Source organism: Podarcis vaucheri (genome assembly GCF_965113315.1).
Source record: "Podarcis vaucheri genome assembly, chromosome: 2".
NCBI classification, from domain to species: Eukaryota; Metazoa; Chordata; class Lepidosauria; order Squamata; family Lacertidae; genus Podarcis; species Podarcis vaucheri.
In genome coordinates, this window is record NC_138760.1 from 90035449 (window position 1) to 90049829 (window position 14381).

The window sequence follows — 14381 nt, forward strand, 5'->3', positions numbered from 1 at the left end:
CGTAATCCGGTGAACCGGGTTCGCGTCTCTGCTCCTCCACATGCAGCTGCTGGGTGACCTTGGGCTAGTCACACTTCTCTGAAGTCTCTCAGCCTCACTCACCTCACAGAGTGTTTGTTGTGGGGGAGGAAGGAAAAGGAGATTTTTAGCCGCTTTGAGACTCCTTAAGAGGAGTGAAAGGCAGGATATCAAGTCCAAACTCCTCCTCCTCCTCCTCCTCTTCTTCTTCTTCTCAAGCCCCTTCCTCTACGTTTTTAGATGTAAACTTTCTGAGTGGGGGACAGGATGCATCTTGACTCTAGTGCGCATGCATGTAAATGCACGCACATGGGCTCTAAATGTCAGCACACAGCCTCCTTTCATCCCCCCATAACTGCCTTTCCAGATAATAAGTGTTTCTGAATGTGTTTGAAATGCATTCTTTCTATAACCTGATCCATACTGAGATTAAACATTCTATTAAGTGTTCTTACTTAAGTTTGGTTTTTTAAAAAACACACACTAAAAAACCAAAACCCTAAGATGGTCAGTTTTAGAGATGGACAAAAACTTGCTGCATCGCTCCAAAATTAATCAGGCTGTTCTAGCACTCCTGCTGATTGCTCTGAATGATGCAGCACATTTTTATTTACTTATCTGAAAAGTCACAATCCACCCTTCCATTGAAATATAACAAGGCAGCTTATGGCATATAAAATACAATAAAATCAGTCTATAAATATCCATTAAAATAATCAAAAAGATCAACAAAAGATCAGTAGGCATAATGTCTGAATAGTGCAGTTTTCAGAAGACATCTGAAAGAAAGAAGGGCTCATTCCCACTGAAGCTCCACAGGAAAGCAGTTCCACAGTAGTAGGCAGCGGCAAATGGGCATCTCCTGCAGCAAATGGTGCTCTGAGTATCTTTTCCCATTGGGGATCATAGTTCCCATTGGATACATAGTTTACCACTCTTGCTTTAAATCTCACTCCATCTAGAGTCAGTTTAATAATATACTGTCTTTCAGAAGTCAGAGGAGGACAGGCCATTGTAGACTAAATGAATGCAATCCAGGTATCTTTCGCAAACCAGGTATCCTTTCTAAGAAGTCTTGGGGAAAGTTGGGTGCATATTCCATTTCAATGCTGTTTTTAAAACTGGATATAGTTTTAGCTGTAGTTCACAATAAGGGCAAAGAAAAGCTGACTCAGTACTATATACAGATACACACAATACTTCCTAAAATGTCAACAGAGTTTAAGTTAGCTGAATTTCCAGTGATAAATCTCTAGGATTTGTCAATGCTTGTTGCTTTGTACCAAAATCTGAAATCTGTATTTTAGGATTCTATAAGCATTAATATTAAGGTCCCCCTATCTATCTCAAGACTACACAAATGATAAATGTTAATTTGCACTTCAGATCAATAATTTGCAAAGAAGCAATGCCATTTCATTGCCACTGAGAGTAATCACAACATTTTTTTCTGGATTATAAAAAGAAAAGAAGAAAGTATTCTAACATTTTAAAGACAGAGTGAAACAACAACGATAATGGAAGCAGAATGAAATAATGGAAAATAATAGAAAATGTGCCATGAAGAATAGTCATGTTTACAAGCAAGTTTGTCACAAGAGCAGCTAAAGGTCCATGTAGTCCATCACTTTGTTCTTACAGTGACTAATCAGATGCCTATGGGAAGCCTAAAAGGAGCGCAGTGCCAGAGCACTCTTCACACATGTCATTCCCAGTAACTTGCATACTGCCTCTGAAACACAGCTGTCATGGATGGTAACTATTGATATCCTTATCTTCCATTAATTTGCCTGATCCTTTTTAAAAGACATCCAAGTTGATGACTTTTGTGAGAGGAAATTCCATAGTTTAACTTGTTTCCTGCTTGGCAGGGGGTTGCACTCGATGGCCCTTGTGGTCTCTTCCAACTCTATGATTCTATGATTCTATGATTCTAACTATGCTCTATGTGAAGTAGTACTCTATTTTGTTTGTTCTGAAACTTCCAACATTCTGTTTCATTGGATGTTCCCAAGTTCTAGTATTATGAGAGAAAAGCTTATCTCCATCCATTTTCACCACACCCTGCATGAATTTATACCCCTCTATCGTATCACCTCTTGGTCACTTTTTCTCTAAATTAAAAAGCCTCAGATACTGTAAACCTTTCGTCATTGAGTAGCTACTCCATCCCCTTGATCATTTTGTTTGCCCTTTTCTGAAACTTTTTCAGCTACAATATCCTTTCTGGAGGTGAGATGACCAGAACTGTACACAGTATTTCGACCATAGATTTGTATAATGGAAACAGCTAATATTTCCACTTGGCTATGGTTATGAATATGCTGGCTATAAACAGCTTCTTTTGGAAAACTGGAAAATGCTGCTGCTTTTAAACAACACATATGTATCACAATCTTTTGCTATTCGATTCAGAAAGCATGGAAATAAAAATTGTTGGGGAAAGTGCCATACAGCAACAGGAAGTACAAATCTTTTCCTAGCAGCAACCTGATTAGGTCCAAGTCAGGAGAATGGGAAGCAGCCTGAAAGTCTGGGAATTACCTGCTGTATTCAAACCAAACACACACTGCCAAAAATCAACTTCATATAAATGCAACTCAATACTATCAAAATGTATCAAAGCAAACCAGAATGCATTTATTCTGTAGCAAATGCTAATAGTCATTGATATAGTAACAGAAATGAAATGGAATTGACCCTGGCCATCGACATTTCGTGACAATTTGTGTTTACTGGTAGAGAGCTTCTACCCATTCTACTCTGTTCACGTACACAAGAAGGAGCAGTGTAAGAAGGGACAATAATGTCCCAGCTGGGTAGATATTGATGTGGGAACAAAACTTGTCATTGATTCTGCTTGCACAAGTTCTTTATGCACACACCTTACCAGAGCAGCAAGGGGAAAAGCTGCCAGGAGATGCACACACTCCAGGCACAAAGTCAAATCTTGATCTCATAAGCATCTGCTATCAAACAATGTGTTGCTCTTCTCCACACCTACTCTTCTTCTAAAGGTGCAATGTTATGCACATGTACTTGGGAGTAAGGCTGCAGGTGGCTTGTCCTACTTTTGTTGAGCTGTAGTGCAAGAGTGCTCTTCTGGAAAGCAATAATGTGCTAACATGGGCAAGTACCAGAGAAGAACTAATAAAGCAGAATGACTTGTGGACATCCAGAATAAATCCACCACTAATGCACTATTGTTGTGTCAATGACATGAATTAGAACACACCTGCAAAAACACACCAGTCCCCTAAGAGTCTTAAAGTATAAGCCTATACATGTATACTCAAAGTAAACCCCACTGAGTTCAGTGGTACTAACCTCCAGGTAAATGTGTACATAAAGTCAAAGCAAACGCAGCTCTACTATTATCTGTTATTTAACAATTGATTCCCCAATACAGTAGAATTGGCTACCAAACTGAATATGTATTCTCTTCGTGCAATCAATTCACTTGCACCAAATGTACTGCAACAGTTTCTTTCGTTTCTTGAGCCATTCTTTTCAACAACAATTTCAACTGGATTCAAAAATTGGGTGCTTTTCTTTTTTCTTTGTTTTTCTCCTCCTTTAAAGAAACTATTATGTCTTTCAGCTTGAAGTCATCCCTCAACCATTTAAACTTCTCATTTGTTCTCATGAGGAGTGGGAGAGTTTCGTATGCATGCTGTTTAAGGAATCTTCAAAAAATTAATTACATTGTTTCTTTAAAAGGTTATATGAGTAAGCCTCTATGAAAGGAACTTTTATGAAAGAGAACAAGAGGTAGAATAATATGTATGGGGAGAGGAACAGAAGAGGGGAATTCAACCAGCTAAACTTAAAAAAAAACTCTTTTAAAAAACCACAAACAGGATACAGATATATTAAAAAAGCAACACTGACCTAACAATGGAATGTGAACTATATTTGACTTAAGCAACGTCATATCTACTACCCTTCTCCACAATGAAATGTTGGTAGCTCTTAAAGAAACAGAAACATCTAGCAATTTTCTAGTCATGCTTTTATTTTCTCCAGAGTATGCAGTTTTTGTTCTGTAAGACAGCCTTTTTAAGTCACTACCCCTGCATTTATGGGTGGCAAAGACTGAAGTCTGTTTCAGACTAGATGGTGAGTAGAGAGACTCCTTGCTACAATATTCTGTTATAACTTGCCAAATTCTATCATGATCCATACCAGAAAATATTCAGTGAATGAGAAAAGGAACAAGCAATTCTGTAAATCTTGATTTGATTTGTTGTGCAGCACCGGACATTGTTACCAAAATGAGATCTTAGCACCTGTGAGAAGGAATTGGGTCTTTAGCTTTGTTCAGAATGAAGTCCTAAAATACTATAATATTCTACAGACTCCAGAAGCTTGGTGCATGTGGAGGTAATCACAGCTTGTGCTGCTTGGTCCCCACATGGTGGCAAGAATTCATTTGGGATGAGAACTTGCCAGCTCCCATATGCTACAGGCTTTCTGACATCAAATAAAACATAAATCTTTATTTTATTTGAAAATTAGTAACTATAGCCAAGAATCTACTAAACAGGTCAACAGCTGCCAATATAATCCAAGCCCATGTGCACCAAACTATGCTGAGGTTTCTTGTATAAGTTAGGGTGCTTTGAGACAGAGGGCTGTATCCAACTAAGGCTGTTTATACATGATATGTTTAAATAACAAATAAAGCGCCTGCACCTCAACAATTCTGGGAACTGTAGTTTGTTAAGAGTGCTGGGAACGATAGGCCTGTGAGGGGTGAACTACAGTTCCTAGGATTCTTTTGGCTGGGTGGGGGTGCAATCTGAATTCAACTCAGAGTAGAGCTACTGAAATAAACAGACCTAAATTACTTATATCTATGAATGACAGCGGTTCTACTTTTAGTAGGACCAACACTGGATACAACCCAGAGAGTTTACAGCCGAAACCCACAAGCTACATGGAAACTGTGTAGTGCCGGTAATGGGGATTCTTCCCCTGCCCAGACAAACACAAACAGCCCACTTGCAGAGAAGTCTGAACCTATGTTTAGCGCCACATGCATAAACAGAAATGCACACTGTGAGCCTCGGACTCACATGCTCGCCTTTCCTCTTCTCACAAGGCCAGGATGATGACTTTGGCAGAGTTTAGTTTCACTTTCTATGAAACCTGGCTTGCCACTGCATGCAAGCCAGAGATTGTGGTTTAAAACACAAAAAACAATGGTTAGTTAAACAAGCCAGCTTTATACACCATGGTTTCATAGCTTATTAAAAAACTTCACTCTCCTGACTGCATGGAAGGAGAAGAGGGCAGCTCATCAGAAAAAGTGAAGAACAGCTGACTTCTTTTTCCAAGCAAAATATTTTTGGATTAAGATTAATGTTCTCTTGTAGTTATCATTTTTGTAGAGTTAAAAAAAGAAAAGAAAAACTGTATCCTTCAGAAATATATAGTAAGCAGAATGGCTATGGATGGAGTGTCAGGAACAGACTTTGGCTCAAATGTCAACACAGCCATGGGACATGTCACTCTGAATCAGTTCTGCTGCTATGCTGTCAGCTGACCAGGGGGGGGGACTGCTCATGAGTAGTGTAACCTGACACTGTGATCTCACAACATTTTGCGGCTCCCTTTCTATGAAAACAAAAACTTGGAACTTGCTGATTTTGTTTTCATGGAAAGAAAGTTATTGACCTTGCATGAGTTCATGGATCCTACAGTAGACGATTTGTGTAAGCAAACAGCTTTATCCTCAAGTCAGCTAACAACGTACTGTTGGTTGGAATTAATTCTCAGGCTCGGCTCCCCACCCCCCAAAATGAGGAAACCATTCTGATATATGAAAGAGATTAGGCTGGGGAACAGATTGCCATGTGTACCACAGCTGGGCACTGCAAACTTTGTCCTGTCAATGAGATGCTTCATCGCTAATCAACTTTTTTTTTCTTCCCCTCAATTTTTGACAAATATTCCCTACACAACTATGCTGAAGTTGTTCCCAAGAGTGGGACACCCACCAGAACACCACAAGATGTGGCACAGGATACAGTGGGTGGGTATCGGTGAAAATCAGGGCCCTGCTTTATGTAAGCAGAAGTACTTTCTGCTTGGTTCCAGAGCCTCTGAAACGAAGTTATTATCTGCTGAATCCTCAAAGTCTTATTCTCAAAGACCAGCCTGAAACACACCCCTTTGAATCCAATAGAAATAAATATTGAAGAGCCACATTAGAAGCATTCACAAATATTTTGCATGGGTTTGCAAACTTATTTGTCACACCCATTTCTTAGATCTTTGGAATAAGAATGCGAAAGAAGGTTGTACATCACATTTCAAAATCAGTATCTTAAAGACAAAAAGGTAAAGGTAAAGGACCCCTGACAGTTATATACTGTAATTATTCAGAATAATTAAAACACTGTGGTCCGCAAACAAGAAACAAGCTAAAATTAACATTAGTCATGGAGGGAAACCTGTTTTTCTCTCCCCAAGAAAATCAAATTAAGCACAGTTTAGAACAAATTTTAAAATTGTTTCATCAATAGAAATCACATTGCATTGTAGTTAAAGTTTATGATATATATAAACTGCAGTTATGTAATCCACTCTGGTTGAGACTCTCATTTTGTTTTGTTTAATTTCATATCAGTTCAAAACTATTACCAATTTGAAAAACGTATTTCAGTAATTTTTATTAGAATATTAATAATGCATTTGTTCTCATTTCCCAGTATAGTTCTCCAAATTTTCCTAATACTTTGAAAAACAGTAGAAACTGGCAAGAAAAAAACTGGGCCCCTGCTCCAAACTTAGCTAGCTAATAAAGGATGATTTGAGCTTATCAGGCTGAGAACCATCTCCTTTCTAAACTTCCCAGGGAAAGGCTGAACTCGAATATCTTCTTTCAAATTCCTTTCAGTTTTGCATATTAATCTTTAAAAATCTATATGATATGAATCTAAAAGACTTGTCCCCCAACGGGTACAGGTGCTGATTTTCCTCAAAGGGTTGTATGCATCTCACTGGTCTGTTTTGCATGGCATGCTAAGGCGAACCTGCAGGCTCCTAGAGATGAATGCACAGCCACTTTGCTCTTCCTTGGTCCTTTTTGCTCCTGTAACATATTGAACTTGGCCAGCATTTGGTCCTAGACTCATGGCTAAGATCTCCCTTCACTAACTACTAGCTGTAACCAAGGTTTATTAACTGCCAAATGGCAGTGAAGGACCAGCTTATTGACTAACACTTTTCTTGTGGAGTACTGCATGTAAAAAGTGGGAAGGGTGAGCATAAAGGTAAAGGTAAAGGTACCCCTGCCCGAACGGGCCAGTCTTGACAGACTCTGGGGTTTGTGCGCCCATCTCACATCTATTGGCCGGGGGCCAGCGCTGTCCGAAGACACTTCCGGGTCACGTGGCCAGCGTGACAACGCTGCTCTGGCGAGCCAGAGCCGCACACGGAACGCCGTTTACCTTCCCGCTGGTAAGCGGTACCTATTTATCTACTTGCCCCCGGGGGTGCTTTCGAACTGCTAGGTTGGCAGGCGCTGGGACCGAGCAGCGGGAGCGCACCCCGCCGTGGGGATTCGAACCGCCGACCTTTCGATCGGCAAGCCCTAGGCGCTGAGGGTGAGCATATTTTAACTTTAATATGGTGGCGAGGGATCATGTTTTGAGGCCAGGGAGTTGCCTAGAATAGGGTACTGAAAGAGCCAGAAGGGAATTCTGTTCAAAACTCATGGTAGTTTGCTGCATTGAAAGGAATGTGCACATTCTGTGACTATCCAAACAGCAATTTAGTCTTCCATGGTAAACCCTGAGGAGTGACTGCATGCTGCCTTTTATTTTGAACTTGCTTACTTTTTCATGCTCTTTTTTCTGTTTGAACCTACAATAAATATTTACTCTGCTCATTATATAAATAGTGTAGACTGGTGGGGTGGCGGGGGAGGTATCTACAAGCTCAATATGAAATCCAAGTGCCTTAGTGTAACATTGCTAGCACTGGAAATTAGTCTTAAACAGAAGGGTTATTTGGAAAGGTTAAGAAAACCTTGTACTACAAAAGTAATATCTTCTGCTCTTGGCAAAACCTCTTGAAAAGGCTTTCCTGAGTGCTCTTCACCTGGGTTAGGAAGTGGTAGTGAAGTACCTTAAGTGACCTTTCTGTGGTAAAGAAGAAAAGAGGCTTCTGAATTCTGTTTGTACTACTTGTTGTAACCCATGACAAGCTGCTATGTATGCCAGAAGGTCCTTTCACGGCTAGACTAGGACTAGCAACTATCTTGTTTTCATGTTTCTAAAATGTTATATGTTTCCAATTAATAACAATCAAAACTAAACGACAGGCAAACCAGAAATATTTTAAGTGTGAAGAAAAAACATTTGGGTAAAATCAAATAAAACACCTCCATCAAATGTCAGCTTTTTAAAATTGTTCCCAGTCAATCAGGGTCACATAGTAAGTGTATTGATGCCACAGCATCACACAGCTAAGTCAGATTTGGCTATCTGATCCAATTTTGAGCACGGACAATGCTTTCGCATCTCATTGCTAACACTTTGAATAGGGATCTGGTGGGAAGAGCATGGGCTGCTGTGGTGCAAAGACTTTTTGCCCCTGTTCACAGAAAGGGGACATTTTCCACATGACTGTATCCAGATGAAGTGTCTTTCTTTTGGCTCAGTCCTAATAACAGTCATCCACAATGAGCCAATTTCACAATACCTCCCACTTGTGTGCTATTAATCTGTCTGAATGCATATAATAATGGGCTCCCCAAGATTTTTGAGGATATTAGAAAAACTTTTACTAAATGTGTGCATGCAGCAAGATAAACACTTACCTGGAATGCGGATTTTAAACTTTCCACTCTGTCCAAAGCCACCTTCTATTAAACCTTCCTCTCCTGTAGACAGCTTGACCTTCAGCCCCACAAATATTTGGATGTTGGTCTCTTTTTTAAACAGTGAACGACCAATCACACTGTAATCATCACAGAGCTACAAAAAACACACAAACACAAAATCTAAGTTCTTGGTTTTAAAAAAGATTTTAAAAGATACTGCATTGCCAATCCCCTGCAATGTAGGAATCACAGCTAAAGAATCTCTGACATATGACCATCCAACCTCTGCTTAAAAACCTTCAATGAAGGAGAGTCCACCACCTTCCAATGTAGTCTGTTCCACTGCCAAACAGCTCTTACCATCAGAAAGTTCTTCAGTGTGTTTTGTCAGAATCTCCTTTCTTGTTATTTGAATCCATTGTTCAGGTCCTCCCCTCTGGAGCAGCAGAAAACAAGCTTGCTCCATCCTTCATGTGACAACCCTTCAGATATTTGAAGATGGCTCTATATAACCCTCTCGGTCTTCTCTTCTCCATATTCAACTCCCCCAACTGTCACTCATAAGGCGTGGTTTCCAGATCCTTTATCATCTTGGCTGCCCTCCTCTGCACATGTTCCCACTTGTCAAACTCCTTCTTAAACTGTGGTGCCCAGTGCTTTTTTTTCCTTCTAAAAATATGTTTAGGGGTACTCTCATTTTGACTTCAAAAATCACCATTTTATAGTTCAAATCAAGAAAAATAAATACAGTAAATTGACAAAAGTACGAAGATTCCCAAAATGTTTAGGGTATGCGTACCCCTGCATACCCCCAGGGGAAAATAATAATAATAATAATAATAATAATAATAATAATAATAATAATAGTAATAAATTTTATTTATATCCCGCCCTCCCCAGCCGAAGCCGGGCTCAGGGCGGCTAACAACAATCAAATAATCAAACAGTCAAATAGTCACACAATCTAAAAATATTTCATTATAAAAATTAATTAAATCAAATTGATGGCAACCAATTAAGCAAAATTCTGTGCAGGTTGCCAGAGGAGGGAGTCAGGCTGTGCCCTGACCAAAGGTCTGGCGGAACAACTCTGTCTTGCAGGCCCTGCGGAAAGATGTCAGGTCCCGCAGGGCCCTAGTCTCTTGTGACAGAGCATTCCACCAGATTGGAGCCGCAGCCGAGAAGGCCCTGGCTCTAGTTGAGGCCAGCCTAACCTCTCTGAGGCCTGGGACCTTGAGGATGTTATTATTTGCAGACCGTAGGTTTCTCTGTGGGGCATACCAGGAGAGGCGGTCCCGTAGGTACGAGGGTCCTAGGCCGTATAGAGCTTTAAAGGTTAAAACCAGCACCTTAAACCTGATCCTGTACTCCACCGGGAGCCAGTGCAGCTGGTATAGTACCGGATGAATGTGATCTCGCAGCGAAGACCCCATAAGGAGTCTCGCCGCGGCATTCTGCACCTGCTGGAGTTTCTGGGTCAGTCTCAAGGGCAGCCCCACGTAGAGCGAGTTACAATAATCCAGTCTGGAGGTCACCGTCGAATGGATCACAGTGGCTAGGTCAGGGCGAGAGAGATAAGGGGCCAACTGCTTAGCTTGGCGGAGATGAAAAAATGCCGCCTTTGTTATAGCTGTAATCTGCGCCTCCATAGAGAGGGAGGTATCGAAGATTACACCCAAACTCTTAACGGACGGTGCTGGCACTAATTGCGCCCCCGCAAGAGATGGGAGTTGCCCCCTCGATCCCATATCGTCCCGCCCCAGCCAGAGGACCTCTGTCTTCGAAGGATTTAACTTCAACCGGCTCCCATGTAACCATCCAGCCACAGCTTCCAGACATCTGGTCAGTGTGTCTGGGGCTGAGTCAGGATGGCCATCCATCAACAGATAGAGTTGGGTGTCATCGGCATACTGATGGCAACCTAGCCCAAAACTCTGGACAAGCTGGGCGAGGGGGCGCATAAAGATGTTAAAAAGCATCAGGGAGAGAATCGCACCCTGAGGCACTCCACACACCAAAAGCACTGGTGGTGCCCATAACTGAAGAAAGAACTGCAAGGTGAGGTTGAACCAAGGCAGAATAGGCTGGTACTATTAATTGCTTTGATCTGGACACTATACTTCTGTTTGTGCAGCCTAGAATTGCATACACACCCCTGGCTGCATCACACTGTTGGCTCATGTTAAGTTTGTGGTCCTTCCTTAAATCCTTCTCACAAGTACTACAGTCAAGCCATGTGTCCCGTCCCCTGTTCCCCCGCAATATTTGTGCATCTGATTTGTGTATATTTGTGTTAAGCAGTCATTTCCTTGGCTCCAGGTTTCTAATATGCTATGTACCACGTTAGATCTGCTTCTAAATGCACCCAAATGCACCAGTTCTCAGGTCTCAGTTCTCTTTCAACTCCTTACCACCTTCATTTCAGCAGATTCTTTTGCCCGTTCATATAAGGAAACATGCTTCCAATATGACAATACAGTGGTACCGTGGTTTAAGAACAGCTTAGTTTATGAACAACTTGGATTAAGAACGCTGCAAATCTGAAAGTAGGTGTTTTGGTTTGTGCACTTGAGTCCCTCGCTGCTATGGGAAAGCACGCCTTGGTTTAAGAACGCTTTGCTTTAAGAATGGACTTCCGAAATGGATTAAGTTCGCAATCCAAGGTCCACTGTATAACTTTTAGAAATTCATCTTAGCAAGGAGTATGTAATCATGTCAGTTTGTTAAACTCAGAGTCTTAAAGTAGCTGTATTTAATTTTAATTTAAAGATTATTAAACCAGTGGAAGTCACCATTCCAACTTTGGATTCATAATTAAGCAATCAGGTACAAGAGGCAGCAAGCTTGTTGCACAGGGAAAGATAAAAGATGCTCCCTGGGGCACTGGCAAAGGAAAGGTGCAACGAAGTGCGCCTAATCCCCAAGGTGTGAATATCTTTGGATGATACTAACCCCTGAAGTCACTGTGCCTCAGTGTCATAACTAGAGTCTTGACATGAAAGGAAATAAGAAAATGCTGCTTTATTGAATGGCAAGCTACCATGATTTCTCTTCAAGTCAATATTGTAATTCTGTGTCGCACAGATCCCAGAAAGTAAGAAATACAGAGCAATACAGACAGACCTTTTTAGGTGGACCAAGAGTAATATTTTAAATTCAGGAGACACAAGACTTTCAGCTGCACAGAATTCTTCTCACAACTAATCTGGATGGTAAAAATTGTGTATTCAGAATATTGCCGTAGTCAAAAAGCAAACGCCATATGGTTTGTGGAAAGTATAGGAGTTGAACCTGAGGAGCTTTTTCAGTAGTGGCTGGTTTTGAAAGCTTATTATTTATTTTATTTAGGGTCCAAACCATCTGGCCTTAGGCATGCATTGCTGTCCAGTGAGCACTGCTCTCCAGGCATGAGGGGGTTACTCAAGGAGAGGGAAAGGAAGGAGGTGAAGATGCAAAGGACAACTGGATTGTGCCATTACTTATTTTCCCCCATTTATATCTTACCTTTTGAGCATCAGTCCTAAAAGCAACTAACAACATTTAAAAATAGTAATATATACTGTATATAAAATCAGTACACAACATGAGGCTACATGAAAACAGGCAGCTAAAAACAGCTGGCAAAATGGGATTGGGGTAGGGGAATTAAGTTATAACATAAGTAAAATGAAATTTCCCATTTCCAGAATTAGAGCACTAGAAAACACCTTGACCAGCGTATGGTCTAAATAAATGCATAGGTAAAGGTAAAGGGGCACCTGACCATTAGGTCCAGTCGTGGCCGACTCTGGGGTTGCGGCGCTCATCTCACTTTATTGGCTGAGGGAGCCAGCGTACAGCTTCCGGGTCATGTGGCCAGCATGACTAAGCCGCTTCTGGCAAACCAGAGCAGCGCACGGAAACACCGTTTACCTTCCCGCCAGAGCAGTACCTATTTATCTACTTGCACTTTGACGTGCTTTCAAACTGCTAGGTTGGCATGAGCAGGGACTGAGCAACAGAAACTCACCCTATCGCGGGGATTCGAACCGCCGACCTTCTGATCGGCAAGTCCTAGGCTCTGTGGTTTAACCCACAGCGCCACCCACGTCCCTAATAAATGCATAAGCATGGACCAAAACTCAGTTTGCTCACCTGTACAGCTAGTAAGATGATAAACATTGCTCATTCTTAATTTTGTCTTACAAATCACACCTAATCTAAAATTAATATTGACCTGTATCAATTTAATGCAATATTATGTTTGCTTAAGGAAATACAGAAAATTATTTCTTTGTTTGGAAAGCTTCAGTACATGGCCACCTATTGTTTACTGGCATGTAGCAGGACAGGAACTTGAACTTTGAAAAAATAGCATTTTTCCCGAATGTCAACAACTGTTGTGTTGAAACTGTCTTTATTTTTATGCTGCTCTCTCCTTCTTACAAAATGTTTTAGAAAAGCCTATTATTTGCTTCCACTGAAATCCAACTCTTTATTACTGCACCAGCAATTTAGCGCCAATCACTGGATAGAGCCATAATCTCCTCTGAGTTCTCAGAACATCTACTATGGCAATCACTTTGCCCATTAGCTGAGCAGCCTTTTGGGCTTTGGGTCTCTCCTCAGACTCTCCTCCAGTTTCTTTCTGGTTATAAAATGAGAAGTTTAAAAACCTAGAGCTGCAAAGACAACAACGGATACATACTCTTCTTTTGAGGCAGCAGACAGGGGCCTCGCCGTGAAGGCAGACTAATTTTATTAACTTCAGGGAAACTTCAAAAAGCTTAAGGGCTTTAATGCCAGACAGAGACGACCCCAAAAGTCAGTTTAAGTGCTGCATAAACAAAGGATTAGGTCAAGAAAAAGCTGAAGGCTCCTTGCATTTCTTGTTTATATTGTCATATGACCTAGTGGGAGTGGAAGAGGGTTGCCTTTCTGACTTTAATCCTCCATGGTGTACAGTGGCGCTTCAGTTCACTGACCTACATTACAATAATATTTTTTTAATTTATGGGCAGAGGTGCAGCATCAAACTCACTTAAGGAGTTAAAAAAAAAGAAAAGGGAAAGGGAAAAAAGAACAAATGTTTCTGACTAGTAAATTCTCCCTCTCTTGCTTAGGTTAGATCAGCAGCTTAGAAAGGGATTTCAAGTTCAAAGGGAATGTTTCTGTTGCTCTTGTTTTATGGCTTAGACCAGAGGACACAATAGCATTGATTTTTATGAAATATTCCCTCCCCCTTGGCTTTTGTGTTTGCAGAAAGAAAAAAAAACAAATAGTACTGTATTAACATAGGTGAAGAGTCAGTCCCTCTCCCTCTCCCTTACACACACAAACTTTAATACAGAGTACACAGTTTTAAAATCCTTTGATTTAAATATTATTTGCATTGCGGTATTATGTTTGCAATGCTGTAGCTACGTTTTGCGTGATGACATCCAGCACAAACTCGTGGTTTAATTCTATCGATGGGGTGGGGGTGGGGGAGAGAATACTTAAACAGAACCTCCTCCTCCTCAGAGACACCAGAAAGTCTATTCTAATTTTA

The 14381-nt window shown here is 40.9% G+C and overlaps 1 protein-coding gene across 4 annotated transcripts in view; it reads right to left on the bottom strand.

The window, feature by feature from the left end:
• The window catches only part of EEFSEC (eukaryotic elongation factor, selenocysteine-tRNA specific), a 164372-nt gene that overhangs the window by 47393 nt on the left and 102598 nt on the right, over positions 1 to 14381 (bottom strand). For 3 of the 4 annotated variants that reach the window (XM_082209881.1, XM_082209884.1, XM_082209882.1), the window contains one exon: positions 8849 to 9005. In XM_082209881.1, coding sequence (XP_082066007.1) covers positions 8849 to 9005 — 157 coding nt within the window. Of the gene's footprint in view, positions 1 to 5123; positions 5181 to 8848; positions 9006 to 14381 lie in introns of those variants that run through there. The other variant, XM_082209883.1, reaches the window with a different exon arrangement.